This window comes from Mus musculus, chromosome 19, assembly GCF_000001635.26.
Source record: "Mus musculus strain C57BL/6J chromosome 19, GRCm38.p6 C57BL/6J".
NCBI classification, from domain to species: Eukaryota; Metazoa; Chordata; class Mammalia; order Rodentia; family Muridae; genus Mus; species Mus musculus.
Genome location: NC_000085.6, coordinates 4751459 through 4766440, shown reverse-complemented (window position 1 = coordinate 4766440; position 14982 = coordinate 4751459). Strand labels below are relative to the sequence as shown.

At 44.0% G+C, this 14982-nt stretch overlaps 3 protein-coding genes across 20 annotated transcripts in view; 1 reads left to right on the top strand and 2 right to left on the bottom strand.

Annotated features, from left to right (window-relative positions):
* Window positions 1–14982, top strand: part of Gm21992 (predicted gene 21992) — a 68722-nt gene that overhangs the window by 45194 nt on the left and 8546 nt on the right. The window lies entirely within an intron of this gene.
* On the bottom strand, window positions 495–9989 carry Rbm4b (RNA binding motif protein 4B). Of its 15 annotated transcripts, XR_003952809.1 has the most exons (6): window positions 9780–9877; window positions 8772–9195; window positions 6159–6428; window positions 3794–4464; window positions 1870–2091; window positions 501–1178 (listed from the first exon to the last, which is right to left on the bottom strand). XR_003952809.1 is itself a non-coding variant. In XM_030251030.1 (4 exons), the coding sequence occupies exons 2-3, from the start codon at window positions 9181–9183 to the stop codon at window positions 3803–3805; spliced, it is 1074 nt and encodes a 357-aa protein (XP_030106890.1). In that variant the 5' UTR covers window positions 9184–9195; window positions 9490–9620; the 3' UTR covers window positions 495–1097; window positions 3794–3802. The 15 variants fall into 15 exon arrangements, 7 of the variants coding, with proteins under 7 accessions (XP_030106890.1, XP_006531889.1, XP_006531887.1 ...); XR_003952805.1 differs by lacking the exons at window positions 6159–6428; window positions 9780–9877 and adding an exon at window positions 9490–9600 and having other exon boundaries at window positions 495–1097; XR_001782610.2 differs by lacking the exon at window positions 6159–6428 and having other exon boundaries at window positions 501–1097; window positions 9780–9989.
* Sptbn2 (spectrin beta, non-erythrocytic 2) overlaps window positions 12463–14982 on the bottom strand; it is a 42771-nt gene continuing 40251 nt past the window's right edge. For 3 of the 4 annotated variants that reach the window (XM_006531704.4, XM_006531705.4, XM_006531703.4), the window contains one exon: window positions 14081–14940. In XM_006531704.4, coding sequence (XP_006531767.1) covers window positions 14713–14940 — 228 coding nt within the window. In that variant the 3' untranslated portion in view covers window positions 14081–14712. Of the gene's footprint in view, window positions 14941–14982 lie in introns of all 4 variants that reach the window. The other variant, NM_021287.2, reaches the window with a different exon arrangement.

Below are 14982 nucleotides of genomic sequence, written 5' to 3'. Positions count from 1 at the left end.
CCTGGAGGGTATCAGATCTCTTGGAACTGGAGTTCCATAGATGGTTGTAAGCTATCATGTGGGTGTGGGGAACTGAACTGGGTCCTCTGCTTGCTCTTAGTCACTGAGCCCACCTCTCCAGCCCCTAAAAAGTTCATTCTTTACACTGGCCCAGAGCAGTGTGTTGTTAAATTGAGTCCACGTGACAGGATTTAGGAGCTACCCTAGCACAGCCTTTTTATGAAGCAGTATTTTCTATGGGGCGTCTGTCACTAGTACCTTGGCTTTCTGGGTTGGTTAACCTTTTAACTGCATTATAGCCCTAATTATTTCGGAGAAATGAGCTTGTCCAGGTAGTCCAGTGTTTGAAGATTCTAGCTCACCTGAAACCATAGATTGCTGAGCTCAGTTTCTCTGTACATTTTAGGCATTCATTCACACATTGGAGTTTTGTAGCTCAAGCACAACTTACGAATCAGAAGACACTAGTGGTAAATAATGGCCACTCAGTTAAGAAAAGATTAAGTATTAGAAACATTTATTTTTTTTTTTTCAAAAAAAAATTGGGAGGAGTGGAATAAAACAAGGCTAAATTTCAGCAAATGCTGTACCACGATCACAGGTCAGACAAAACCGAAAACCAAAACAAAATCAAACCAAGACAACAACAAAACCCAATGGTCCTAGCGACTTCAGAAGACCAGCTTCAATGCTAAGAGTCCAGCACTGACAGAAGAGTTAAAGGTTGCTTGCCACTACATGGTCATTTTAAAGGGAAAGGAGATGCTGCAGGAAGGCAGGGAGAAGGGCTCAACTCCTAAGAAAAGCAAGATTAAGAGGGGCTTCTACTGTACAGGAAAAGGGATGTCAGCATAACCCTTACCTAGGGCTGTTCAGAGGCTGAGGGTATAAGGAACAGTGAAAAGCTACAGACAACTAGCATCGAGGAAAGAAAAGTCAACTTAGAAGAATTAAATTAAGAAAGAAAACATAGTTGGTCACAAATTCCTTTGTTTACTGAAACATGAAGCAATGGAAACATCCTGGCAAAGGGGACCGCGAGGACCAAGTTCTCATATATGACCGCAGCCCGAGGGTTCAGTCCGCAATTATCCTACCTGAAAGAAAGCAGAACACAAGAGGCTTACACAATGCCTGGAGTGCAGTCTGGTTCCGAGTACAAGGGCCCTGGTCCCGTCCTGTATGCCAATGGGGGGAGGGGGTGACACAAAGAACAAAACAAAATCAAGTCAGGTTTTGGGTTGAATGTATATCCCACAAAGTCACCCCAAATTCTAATAGGTACAGCTAGGAACCTACTTAAGCTAAATGCTGCTCAAGATACAAAACTGCTGATAGTATAAACCCGCAAGCCCACCATTTTCCTATCTTTTAACTCAGGTAACCCCTCTATAGTAGAAAGCTTCAAGGAAGGTATAAATCTTCAATAGCTACAGATTAATTTGGGGGTCCAGAAAAAAAGCAAAAGATGGCTAAGATATCAGATTAACAGTCACTTTCTTTCTTTTAAGAGTTGGGATCTAAGTATGTTGCCCAGTATGAGCATAAACATCTGTTCTGAGTAGCTGGGACTACAGGTGTCCACCACCCATGCATGCCCAGCCCAATTTTACTATTACAGATGTTCCAAAGAAAACATTCAAAAAGCATAGTCACCAAGAATACTGTTAAAGAACAGTTGGTCATTTACCCTTTAAGGTATCTATCTGCATGTTATACAGTCAGGTCAGAGCCACAGTTGCAGTAGTTTCCTAATTGACCAAATAACCCCTGACAAATCAAAAGAAACTACTGCTAGGACTGTAATTCCTCCATTGATGGTGGGAACTCCAGACACCAATGGCAGGGGGAAAAAAAAAATTAACTCACACCAAGCTCCTCTACTTAATACAGACACAGGGCCAAATCTTGGTCTTGATCTGTGCCAATCGACTTCAAAAGCTGTGATGTTCTTGGATCAGTTCTGTTAGGGTGAGACCCGAATTTGGATCCCCAACAGTTGTGGAGTATTTCATCCTGGCAGCCTCATTAACATCAGGCTCCTGGGACTGCAACCAACTCAGGGTTATTCAGTCCATTTGAGGTTCACACCTGGAAGGTAAGTTTCTTTAAAAGTCATCACTAAAAAGAGGTTAGTTGAGCACCTACTGACTGACGTTTAAATTCACTTTTAAAATGTCCTAAAAACACCCTTAAAGGCTATAATATACTAACTTAAACATGTTTAGCTTTTATACTTGAGAGAAAAAAGTTATCTAACAGATTTATGCTAACTTTATCAGAGGTATCTCACAAAGTAGACCCAGGTGTAAAATTAGCAAACTCCATTCACATGTTGAACACATGGCTGAATGATGGTTCTAAGAAATCCCAAGTCTCAATGACACAAGTGTATAGCATATAAACTTAACAACATGCATGCCATTCTTTTCTCAATACATATATGGATGCAGGGGATAAGTTGAGAACATTGAAGTGTCAGTGGTAACCACACTGTTGGGGCTTTAACTCAAGTGATGCTCGATTTCAGTGTACAAGGAAAACCATGAGAGAATTGTAAATTACAAATGCCATTTCCATTCTAGTAAAATTTACTTTACTAGTCTCTGGATATCTCCAATTCTTGCCATTCCAGTACTGTACACATTTCTTGAAATAGGGAAACACTGAATTTCCTGTGTCACCATCTATAAGATTTTGGCACATCAGAAATTGTTTTATCTAATTCCTTTGAATGTTCCCTTATAACACAAAACTATCTCAGAGAAACAAGAATTTTATCATAGGCTATGAAGAAATAGGGTGTAAGTGCCTATATCAAACAGATGGATGCTTTGGGCTAAAATAAGGACTTCATAGAATACAAACATGAAAACATGCAATACGGAAGTGTCTTGGAATATTAGGGCTTTATCTGATGCACAAAGTAGCACACTTTTCCTTTGATAAAGGCTAATAAATAGTTGGGTTTTGTTGTCTGTAACATGGGGGTATTGCTATATTTCCTAGATTTTACTAGAACTTGCTGTGTAGCCTAGGTTTTTCTCTAACTCATCATAGTCCTCCCACCTCATTTTCTCTGGTACTGAGAGAGACTAAGGTATGTGCTACTCTAAGAAGTATTAGCAAACTGGAAACCCAAGAAGTTAGTTAAAACTCACTGTGCTGTCCATTACTAGCTCCCAAATGGTACCCTTCACCTTAACCATCACAGCAGTGTAGTAGTGAAGAGTATGCTTTTATTTTGGTTTTTAAAGACAGGGTTTCTCTGTGTAGCCCTGGCTGTCGTGGAACTTTGTATATCAGGCTAGCCTTACTCAGCTCTACCTACCTGCCTGTGTCCCAAGTGCTAGGATTTGGGTGTGTGCCACCACCTACTGGCCAGAATTTAAGAGTCAGCTGAGTGAATTTTGGCTCTATCATGAGATAATCATAGGCAAAGTACTGATGCTCTCTGAGTCTTAGTTTTCCTGGATGAGAATGTAACTACACAAACAAAGGGCCAGCATGTTAGCTCTCCCTGCCTTTTTTTTCTTCATACCAAGTATCTTTTTACAACTGGTTAAATAATATTTTTACTGAGCATGTTCATGTTTCAGAAGAAACACATTGGAATCACACTAACTCATCAACAGGCCAAGTAAACCTGTGGCATAAACTTATAGAAAATACTCAAAACATGTAATTTTTGCTTTTTGATAAGGTCCTGTTTGGTGATTTGGCTCCTCAGTGAAGCAGAGGTCTCTTGTAGGGAACTAAGTGCAAATTTCAACCACATCCTCCCCACTCTCACCTCCAGTTTTTAAAAGGCTGAGTACCGTGTTCGGTCCACATACTGCTCCCGCTCATACCGGGCCATGTCATACAGAGAATTCCGAGTTGCTGCTGAAGCCTGAGACATCTCGCTCTCTGGCCCATAACCATAGCCCTCTCCAACTGCGGGAAGCACAGCCGCATTCCGACGTAGTGGGCTCCTGTCCCTTCCATAATAGGAAGAGGAAGCGGCAGCAGCCATTGCAGCTGAGGTGGCAGCAGAGCCAGAGTTCTGCAATAGGTGTCTGTCATAAGGATCAACAGAAGTGGAGTTGAGGTGACTGGGTACAGCTGAGCTCTGAACTTGAGGAAGATGAGACATGGTCTGCTCTGCGTAATTGTATGCGGAAGCTGCAGCCGCCGCCGCCACAGCTTCGTAAGATCGGACGCGGTAGCGCTTATAGTAGTCAAGTGCTCCATAGGCATCGTTGTAATACATGGACTCCCCATAACCCATAGTATAAGGTGTGCGCACTGCTCCATATTGTTCATTGTACTGCTCAGTAAAGTCTGCCACACGCCCTGTACGGTCTACTGGGCACTCTTTGGACCAATGTCCTTCTTTACCACACCGATAGCAACCACTCTGGTCTCCCATCCCAGGGGCAGTCCGAAGCCGGCTAGTTGACAACTGTACATGCATTCGTTTGCCTTGAGGAAACAGATTAAAATTATTACTCATTAACACTCTTTTCACTCAAATAAAAGTAAACGTAAAATATATGGACATACACGCTCCTGGGCCCCTTCATTCAGCAATCCTTTTAAAAAAATTGATGTTTCAACAGAAGTAAGACCCATAAAATTGGAGTCAGATGCTGTTTATACCAGCAACACAGGAGACTCTCTCCTAGTTGTGTCTCCACAGCTTATTTCCTTCCCCAATGCAGAGTGCAAAGATTGCTACCTTTTACTGTGACTGTTACTACCTCCAAATCAAGCTAGACATCTAACAAAACCTTACTACTAATAAAACTAATAGAAGTTTTAGAAGACATCTTTTCCACCTCTGAATATGCCCCTTAGCATGTATATATGACAACATGGTCAACAGCAATCTTCTATCCACCATGTTTCTAGATTTCAACTCCTTTTCTCATACGCAGAACTGTTTGAACATAGCCTCTTACAGTAGGTATTAAAAATGACCAAGTTCTGGGGTTGGACATGGCTCTCTCAATAGTTTAACACTTGGCTACTGTATGAAAAACCAAGTTTGATCCCTGGGACCCAAACAAAAATAAAATGAAAAACAGCACTCGTTTTTTAGGAACTGTTCTCATGTAAAAGAATGACCAACATTTTATTCCTACCATGCAGAACATAATTTCTCTACAGTTGCCCAAAAGAACTGTGAGCACCCATTCAAGCAATACACATATACATGTTTCTAGAAAATTACCACTGAGAAATAGCTAAGAAAAGAACTCTTTTGCCCAAGAGTTTATGTTATCACCCAATCCAGGGACCCTTGTTGTCTTCAACGTAAACCATCTTTAGTGAGAACAAAGATGCTTTAGCCAGGCTGTGGTGGTGCTCACCTTTAATCCCAGCACTCAGAGATCAAAGCAGAGACAGGTGAACCTCTGAGTTCAAGGTCAGCCTGGTCTACAGAGTGAGTTCCAAGACAGCCAGAACTAACTATGGAGAAACCCTGTCCCAAAACAAAAGTGTTCTAATTTAGGACCCCAGCTACTAGTCTTCCTCATACCACTGATGCTGTCAATAGATAGATGGTGTGAATGAAAGTATCGTGTGCTACACATACTCACTTATACCTCCTATGTAAGGCTCTCTATATTTGAGAGGATAAGCCACTTTCAGACAGACAGCTGTATAACTGACACGAGTCAGAATAACCATGCCAGTCTAGAAAGGGAACACTCTGCATTGACCCAGATATCTACAAGTCTACTTTTTTTTTTTTTTTTTTTTTTTTTTTTTGGTTTTTCGAGACAGGGTTTCTCTGTATAGCCCTGGCTGTCCTGGAGCTCACTTTGTAGACCAGGTGGCCTCGAACTCAGAAATCCGCCTGCCTCTGCCTCCCGAGTGCTGGGATTAAAGGCGTGTGCCACCATGCCCGGCTACAAGTCTACTTTTAAGGGGGAAAAAAACCAATGAATTTGTTGACTTTGATAGATTCTGACTGAGTTCATTTTCCATTGAACTACAGTGATTTTACTTGATGTCTGCCCTGCACTAGTCATGCTTTTAGTGTAGAGGATGAGAATGCTCTAGTGTGGCAAAATCCATTTCTACAGTTGTGAACTTAGAGCTAGAAACACCTGTAAAATAAAATTCTGTGCTTTAGAATCTCTAAGTTACTGAAATTTTACAATATTTACCAGAAAATCAGCCCAGAAAAAGCATTTTCTCTTGAAAACTAGAACAAGAGAGACTATTAAAATGCTAAAAAGTTAATCCTAATTCTGAAGGTCTATCTTAGGTGAGGGTTCACGGAAGACTGGAGATGTAGGTGACATGATAATGCTCCATTGCTTTGTCACTAGAAGGACACCCCTAAGGTCTTGCACATCCTTCCCAATTCAGCTGTCCGGATGGTTACTTGGGAACAGCTTCTTTGTGGTTCCAATTCAAACTGCATTCACTGCTGCCTGTGGAGAGGAGACATCTTGAAAGCCCCAGGTAAACTTAGTCTATGCTTAGAAGTTACACAATGCAGAAACTTAAATACTAGACAACCATTAATGCACAGAATATTCAAAAGATGTTCAAAGTGGCACTTTATCAACCAAAAAGGCATTAAGTTGAACAAAATGCCAAGTTGGCATCTAGATTATAATTTCAAGAAGACACATGACAGGCTTATGTATAATGCCAGCACTTAGAGTCTGAAGCGGGATTGTGATTGTGAGGGCTGTCTCAGCAAACAAACAAACAAACAAACAATCAAAAAACAATTACCCAGTACTAAACTTTGTTACATCATGGAGAAAAAAATTAGCTGAGTACAAAAATACCTGCATATGTAAGCAAGAGCCAATCACTCTTCAGAAGAGCCAGAAAAAGAATGTGATACTAATAAATGATTCTTTTTCAACTCAGTTTATTGTCTGTACTTTCTATGGAAGTGATTTATTTATATTTTTATATATATATATATAAAATAAAAATACATCCATTGCATTATTCAGTTCCCTGTTTCTTTGTAATTATATCTGTTATTAAGCAAATACAAGGGATAAGCAGCATAACTCAGTGGAAATGTGTACAGAGCATGCTCAAGATCCTGGGTCCAATAGTCAGCACCAAAGAAAAAAAAAGGTCCCATGTACTCATCCTTCTCATCCTTTTAACTCATTTCCTGAGTTAAATGTAAAAGGGCGTATACTATACACTGAGAATTTCAGTTGCAAATTTAGGTTTTTTTTTTTTTTTTTTTTTTTTTTCCCATTTTGTTACCTTCTTCAGGGATGGGGACATACAGACTCATGGTAGAGCAGTATTTGTGGGGCCCTTGGATGACCCCAGAACCAAAGGGCTGGGGCAGGAACTCCTTCCTTATGCTCCCCTGCGCATTTATGACCTCTTTCCACATCAAGTGAGAATTAGGAATGTTTAAAGTTTAACTGTCAGATTTTAAGTACTTTCCTAACCAGAGTAGAAGCAATCGTGGTTGCAAATAGCATTCAACTTTAATTAATATTGCTTTTATTGTCAAAATGCACATATTACCTCCCTGCCATCCTTTCACAGAGGCACACAGAGTTGTTTTATAATGGGGAAAGCATAGGGAATACACTTGTCAACTTGAGGTTAAGGACAGGAATCAGCTACAACGTTTAGGCTTTCAATAACTAAAGGCCAGGGTATTAGTGGTGAAGCTAGAATACATAATAGTGAGCCTCCAGTAAGCATCACTATTTGCATATTTACACTTTTCTGATTTAAGTTTACCTTTTCTCCACCAATTCATTGTTTTCTAATAAGAGGACCTTTGTATATTTAACTTTTAGGCCACAAAAAGATGTTGACTTAGGAACTAGAAAAGTAGACTTGAATTTGTGGTCCAACATGACCGTGTCAATAAAAGACTTGGATAACTACTAACCAATGAACTTCCTGCAATGTGGGTCTGATCTGTTTCCTAATACAGTAGCCATTCTCTCATTCTTGCCCACACTGGAAAAATCTAATTTGAAAATTTACTTGAATTAATTTAAATTTAGTAGCCACTTGTAACTAGTGGTTACTATAGTAACACGATTGCAAGTATTTTCAGACAAGATCCTATGGTACTGGTGATAATACTTATGATCAATATAAGCAATATAATAAGCTCTATAATGTCCTTGATGAAATTTCCCTAGAAGCAAGACCATCATTCCTATCCAATTTCTAAAGAAAAAAAGCTGTTTTCCTAGCCTGTTAAAGTAATAGATGGAGCAGAAGAACCTATGACCTGTTTCCTGGCTTTGCCTGTAGTAGCCCACAGACTGAACAAATTTGAACACCTCAAAGATACCCATCTACCCAACCAGACTCACCACAGATTCTCATACTGCGCTTCTTCTAGATTCCCTTTTTCCTCTTTACTACCACCAGCCATCCTCGAAAGCAGCAGAGGGTAAAAACTCTCAAAGGCTTCTGGGTCCACCACAAACCAGCAACAAAGTCCTAACCTCTAGCCCTTCTCACACTACCTAACTACTTCTCTGCCTAGGCAACTTAAGACTTGTGACAGTACTCAAGTGAATGAAGACCAAAGGCAGGCAGGCAGGAGCCCATGCAGTTGTGGAGAAGGAGCTTGGCGAATACAATGGGGAAGGCTTACTTCCCCAGAGTGAATTATGCTAAGAGTAGTAAACATAACCTGTTCTTTGCATTTAAAAGAATGGCAGAAGCCACTCTTGAAGCCCTGTGGTCTTGTGTTCTTCCCTCTGCCTTGAGCTAGAGACTCCACGAAGGTCTGCCACCCAATCCCCAGAACAGTTCACCTTGAAACTCTGTGTTGTCGAGGCCCCTGATGGCCTCCACCGCATCCTCTGCCCGCTCCATGTGTACAAAGGCATAATCTTTCACGATGTCACATTCGATGACTGGGCCGTACTCCTCAAACTTGGCCCGAAGCTCTTGGTTGGTACAAGTGGGGCTGATGTTGCCCACGTGTAACTTGGTTGAAGCTTTGCTCTTATTCTTGCTGGCTTCCACATTGATGTTCACTCCGTGCAGCTTGTAGTGGTGCAGGTTGCGTATGGCATCCTCAGCGGCCGTCTTGTCCTCTATGTGCACAAAGCCATAATTCTTAATGATGTCACATTCCAGCACCTTCCCGTACTGCTCGAAGAGTGAGCGGATCTCCTGCTCTGTGGCCTCCCGGGGCAGATTTCCAATGAACAGCTTCACCATCCTGACAAGAGCCTGGCAGAGAAGAAACAAGATTTTAAAAGTCAGGTGTGAAGTGAGAAACTGACACTACAGCACACCCCGACCCTCACAGTTCTTTTTGAGAGAGGAACTGCTGTGTGACAATGCCAACAGAAGGTCGGGGGTCAGAATGCACAACAAGGTCTAAGATATATATCCGTGAGGTCAGGCACATTGACTCTACAAGGTTAGCTCCTTCACGGTTTAGCACAGGGATGAAAGACAAGTGGAAGGCATGAAGTATCTGAATGTCCCTAGTTACGGGTTTTTGGAGGGAAATCTGTGTACCTCTCCACAGCGCGGTATCCCCTCCCACCATACTCCAAGAACGAAAGCCCTCTTTCACCCAACACTGGACCCCTATCCTCAGCGGCCCAACCTCCGCTGCAACATCCCAACAAAGACTCGGCCCGACCCCTGCCCCGCCCCCTCCGGAGACCCGGCCCCGCCTCCTTTCCTTGTCTTCCCGGGACCTTCCTCAGAAGATGAGTGGCCCCAAACCCGAGCCTTCCCGGCCCTCCGAGGTCCGGCCCAGTCCGCTCCAGGGCTTCCCACACACCCACAGCATCCTCTCCTACCTCCGGGTGGTGCCGGCGGTGGCGGCGGGTCCCGCGTCAGAGAGAACCCTACAAAATGGCGACGGCCGCTCGAGCCTCGGCGCGACCGGGCGCTTTCTCGCGCGCCAGCTCACGCACGCGCGAGTGCGCGCTGCCTGCCTCCCCTCCCCCTCGCAGGAGCGGGGCGACCAATCCTGCGGCCGCACACAACTGTCCGCCCCCCGTGCGGGGGCGGGGTCATGTGGTGACGGCACTGCGGAGCGAAGGTCAGCCCGCCCCCAGCCCGGGCTAGCCAATCACCGCCTTGGGAGTGGGTCGCGGCTTGCGCGTCAAGGGGGCTCAGGAAGCAACCATTGCCTTGGCAAAACCGTAAGGCCCGGGGGAGTCTCTAAGCATCACAATGGATCGTGGTATTGGGCGCACTGTCGAGGGGGCTGATGACAAAGGGTTGTGTCACTGGGCCCGCTAGAAGGGGGTTTTCTCAACCTCTGGCTGCTGAGAGCGATACTTCAGAAACCCAGGCACTACCACATCTTAACCTAATCTCTCCCTTGTTTGGGTAGGAAGGGGTAAGAATTCCCGTAAAACAATTTAATTTTCACTGCAATAGTGTTGTTCATTGGTGAAGAAGCTGAGACTGAGAGTGGAGTAGAAAGATAATCTGGGTTAGAACTAGGTTAGGTCTGAGGGAGGCATTTCTCTATCCAAACTATACTTTGTCATGTTTATTCATGAATATACGTGGGCTGGCTTTCCCTCGTAGTATCTGTCTATCCTGGTTCCTGAAATGTGGTGAGCATTACCAAGGAATACGTTGTCCAGAGGTCCAGGGAGAATCCAGGTTTGGGGAATGAGTGACAAGGGTTCCGCATCCGTCCCAAGCTGCCTGAGGCACAGGCAATTGTCAGGCTCCAGACTCTCTGTTGCGGTCCAAGGGCACCTCCTGGTGGCAAGCAGGGTACCAGCTTGGTGGATCACTATCACAAAGCAGCGGGCTTACAGACATTGAGGGATTGAATTCATCTCCTAGAAGAGGCACCGGGATGGTTGTTAGACCATCCCCATTGTTGTCAAAACAATTCCCCATTGTGGTAGTTCCAACACCAGCTCCTCCAATAGTATAGAGATCAGTTCCCCGAGTTGACTTCCTGCACCCAAGCTACTTGGAAACATTTCTTTACCAAATCCATGTTTCCCACTCATTTCAGAAGGCATTGTCTAATTGTAATTACACATTTTTAAAATTAATTTTTTTTGGTTTGTTTTTCGAGATGGGGTTTTCTGGCAGTCTTGGCTGTCCTGGAACCTCCTCGGGATCTGCTATCACCTAACCTTGTACATTGTATTTTGGGATCTCTTCCCAAATTTGTGGGGGCTCCACAACTAATGCTCTACTAACAGTTCCCATTTTTTTCTTTTTTAAGATTTATTTATTTATTTATTATATGTAAGTACACTGTAGCTGTCCTCAGACACTTCAGAAGAGAGAGTCAGATCTCGCTATGGATGGTTATGAGCCACCATGTGGTTGCTGAGATTTGAACTCCTGACCTTCGGAAGAGCAGTCCGGTGCTCTTACCCACTGAGCCATCTCACCAGCCCAGTTCCCATTTTTCTATACAATTTCATTTCACCCCCTTTCTCCCTCCCTGCCTCTTTTAGACATGGCTTTTCTGTGTAGTCAAGGCTGTCCAAGAACTGGCTGTGTAATCCAGACTAGCCTTGAACTCACACTCCTACCTCAGCCTCCCAAGTGCTGGTTAATTACAGGTGTGTGATATCATTTCTAGCCTCCAGTTTTATCGTTTTTTATTATGTGAGTTGGGTGGTGATGAGCACATTCAGGCGGCTCTGTGAGTTGGAGGCCAGCCTGGTCTAAGAGCAACTTCCAGAACACTAAGGGCTACAGAGAGAAGCAATGTCTCAAACAAACAGACAAAACAAAACCCCATACCCCAAGACAACCAAACCAAACCAAACCCTAACATGTGTAAGTAGTACCAAGTTCCCAGAAAAAAAGAAAAAAAGAAAAAAGCCCTGCTAGAATATCCTCCACTTGGAACACAGAGGCACTATGTTTGTCTGTTCTGTTTTTCCTGTCATTACCAAGGTCTGGTAGTAACTTTTCTAATTTTTGTCAGTTGAAAAGGTGTAAAGTTTTATTCACAACTCGACGTAGTTTGTTTTTGTCTTGTTTCTAATGAATTTCAAAATACCTTGTTCTTATCATTTGTGCGAATGTACATTTCCTGCTTTCCGTCTTCTGTCTGGATTTTAGGTCTCAGCCTTTGGGTTGAGCTGTCGAGTTTTCCTCATATTGTAGCTATTTCTACTTGGTTCAGATATCTTGTCATTACACTAATAGCTTTGTTTTTTGAGGGAAATATTTTTAATGTAACCAAATTATTGTTTCCTAAAGCTTTCTCTTTTATGTTCTCTTTAAGATACCCTCTCCTACCACAGCTCATGTAGATAGTCTATTCTCTTCCATTCCTATTACCTTTCACTCTTAGATCTGTGGTCCAGTTTGAACAGTGCCATACAATAGAGATACAATGAGTCATATAAGTAATTCGTGATAAACTGTGAAAATGGTCTGTGGGTTCAGCTCAATAGTAAAGCATTAATCTAACAACCACAAAGCTCTCGGTTTCATACCTAGCACAGTGAATAAATACAAATTTCCAGGAAACATCAAACTATAAAACCTTGAAATCTATTTTAATATTTTTGACATTCTAACATGAGACCAATATAAAAATTGAGATAATTGAATTCCCCTTGAAGTCCTGAATATCTGTTATTTCATACCTTCAGCACATCGCAGTTTACACTTGCCACACGTTGCATACTCAGTAGTCCACTGTGGCCATTAGCTTCCATGTGGGTCAACACAAGCAAAACCCACCCTCGTCAGTGGTGGTCGGTAAAAGTGCAAAGTATGAGCCCATTCATTGCTGCTGATCCCTGCTTCCCACCGGTCTGCAGGGCCAACACTGGTGTTATTTTTGTCCCCATAGCTTTCAGGGCCCCGTTCTATCTATCATCCTTCTCCTCTCTCCCACCGATACTCCAAGATGTCTTTCCTGAAGACTTGCTCCCTAGCCCTCTGTTTACCCTCTTATCTGTCCTATGTGGAACCCTATTCTCAAGTGGCTTTAGCTGCCACACGTGTAGACTTTCACCTAATTCCTGTCCTTCCTTTTCATTCAGTTACTGCTCTGCCTAGCACTCAATTGCAAGGCCATTTCTCCATTAATTCCTCTCACACATAGTACATCTGCTTTCAAACTTTTCCAATTACTGCTTTTTCCCCCAAGCCCCATGATCTGAGCTCTCCACAATAACGCTCCATGTGTAACAGCTGAAGGAGAGTTATGAGGAAAATGTGTGCTGACGTTTGTTTTGCCTGAGAATGGGGTGTTGCTGTTACACTGTTGTGGGGCGACTGAAACCACCTAAGAGAAAGGCCGTCCCTGAGAGAGAGAATACTTACCCTGTGAATAATGTGCTGTGCCAGATCTGATGTGTGGAGCCCAGCTTGGGGCTGTGTCATAATAGTTCCTAGTCTACATACACCTGGCTCTGCTTGTCTTTGTTTTGACTGATGGTAGTCAGGGCTGCTTGGGGTCCCTGGCCAGTTATGCTGAAGACAGTAGTTTTCCTGAGTCAAACAGACTCAAGACTTGCAATTTTTAATACCTTCTGTTTATACATTGCAAAGTTTAAGAACAAATACTCTCTCCATCTCTAGAATACATTGTGTGTTTATTTACATACTCAGGATATCCTTATGGCTTTCTAGGGTGACCTAGAATTCAGGAGGTAGGACCTGCCACTCTTCTGATTCTGTGGGAGCTCCCTTGATTTTATGGGAAAGACAGAAAGGTGCTCACCTTTCCACTGATGGCTGAGCAGCAGTTAAGACTAGGTTGTGGTAATAACCCTCACTACTCCTTATTGAAAACAGTTGAGACACTTGGGAGTGAGGAAAATTAGCGAGGAGTTGTAGTTTAGAGTGCTTGCCTTGCATGCACGGCAAGAAATTTAACAAAAAAGTGTGCACCAGGGAGAGTGACTTGCTTCCTTTGATCATGAATACTGTTAATTATCATCAGCCCAACCCACAGTGGATGTCTTTGGTTTAAACAGAGGCTTAGCATAGGTCAGCCCAGTGAAACAGATCACTATCATGGGGAGACTGGGCAGGGAGGCTCTCAGGATCACACAGTTTGTGGGGGCTCAGAAGCTGGGCGTACAGTGGCTATCTGACATGCAGGAGACCAGGAGAGGCTACGGTCAGGAAAGCAACAACACCCAGAGGCAGTGAGAGAAGTCGAGCTGTTTAATCACCTCCTTGGATAGGCTCAAGGATGTGGCTACTCCTGAACAACTCACACTTGGGAGCCACCTAGAGTGGCTGGAAACAAGCAGCCCCTTGAGTCAGAGGGTGAGGCAGGATAGGCAGGGAAGGCTTCAGCGCCTCCGACTTCATCATCTGGCGCTCCTGCCCTCAGGTCCTGCCTGCTTCAGCTCTGAGGGTCCTGGCTGATCCCAGAGGCAAAGAACTGAATGGTGGATGGCACACCCTAGCTGTGGTGGCACAATGACCCTGAGGCAGGGACAATGGTTCCCACATAGCCCACGTTGAGGGTGGCACTATCTGCACCATGGTGGGGGGATGGGTGGAGGTATAAGGCTTGGGAAGAGGTGACAAGGTAGGAATGGGTGGTATTAGGGGTAGCCTGGGTCCCACCACCAGTTGAATTAAATAGCAGAAGAGAAGGTTGTGGGAACACTCTTTTGTCCCCAGTGACAGTTCCTGGTGATGGGTTGACCTTAGCAGCAGACCCTAGCAGCAGGCAGTTGTCCTGCCAAGAGGGTGGTCTCTGTCGACAGTCCCTGGCAGTTTTCTGAACAGAGGGAGGGAGCTGGCCTGGGAGTCTTGCCCCGACTACTTGTTCTTCTTAAAGAAGCTGAATCGTTTTTCTCGCTCTCTTTCTCTGCCATCCTTGCTTCGAAGCACGATGGAACCCTCAGGCTGTGACACTGGGGGCATGGTCATGGCCCGGGTCAGACCCCGGCTGGCACTGGGCACCACTGGCTCTTCTGACTCTCCAGGGGCAGAGGATGCAGTGGCAATGGCTGCATTCACCACTCTCAGCCATGAGCTCATCTCTGCCTGCAGGGGACAGGGAGACATCAGCTCATACACAAGGACTGA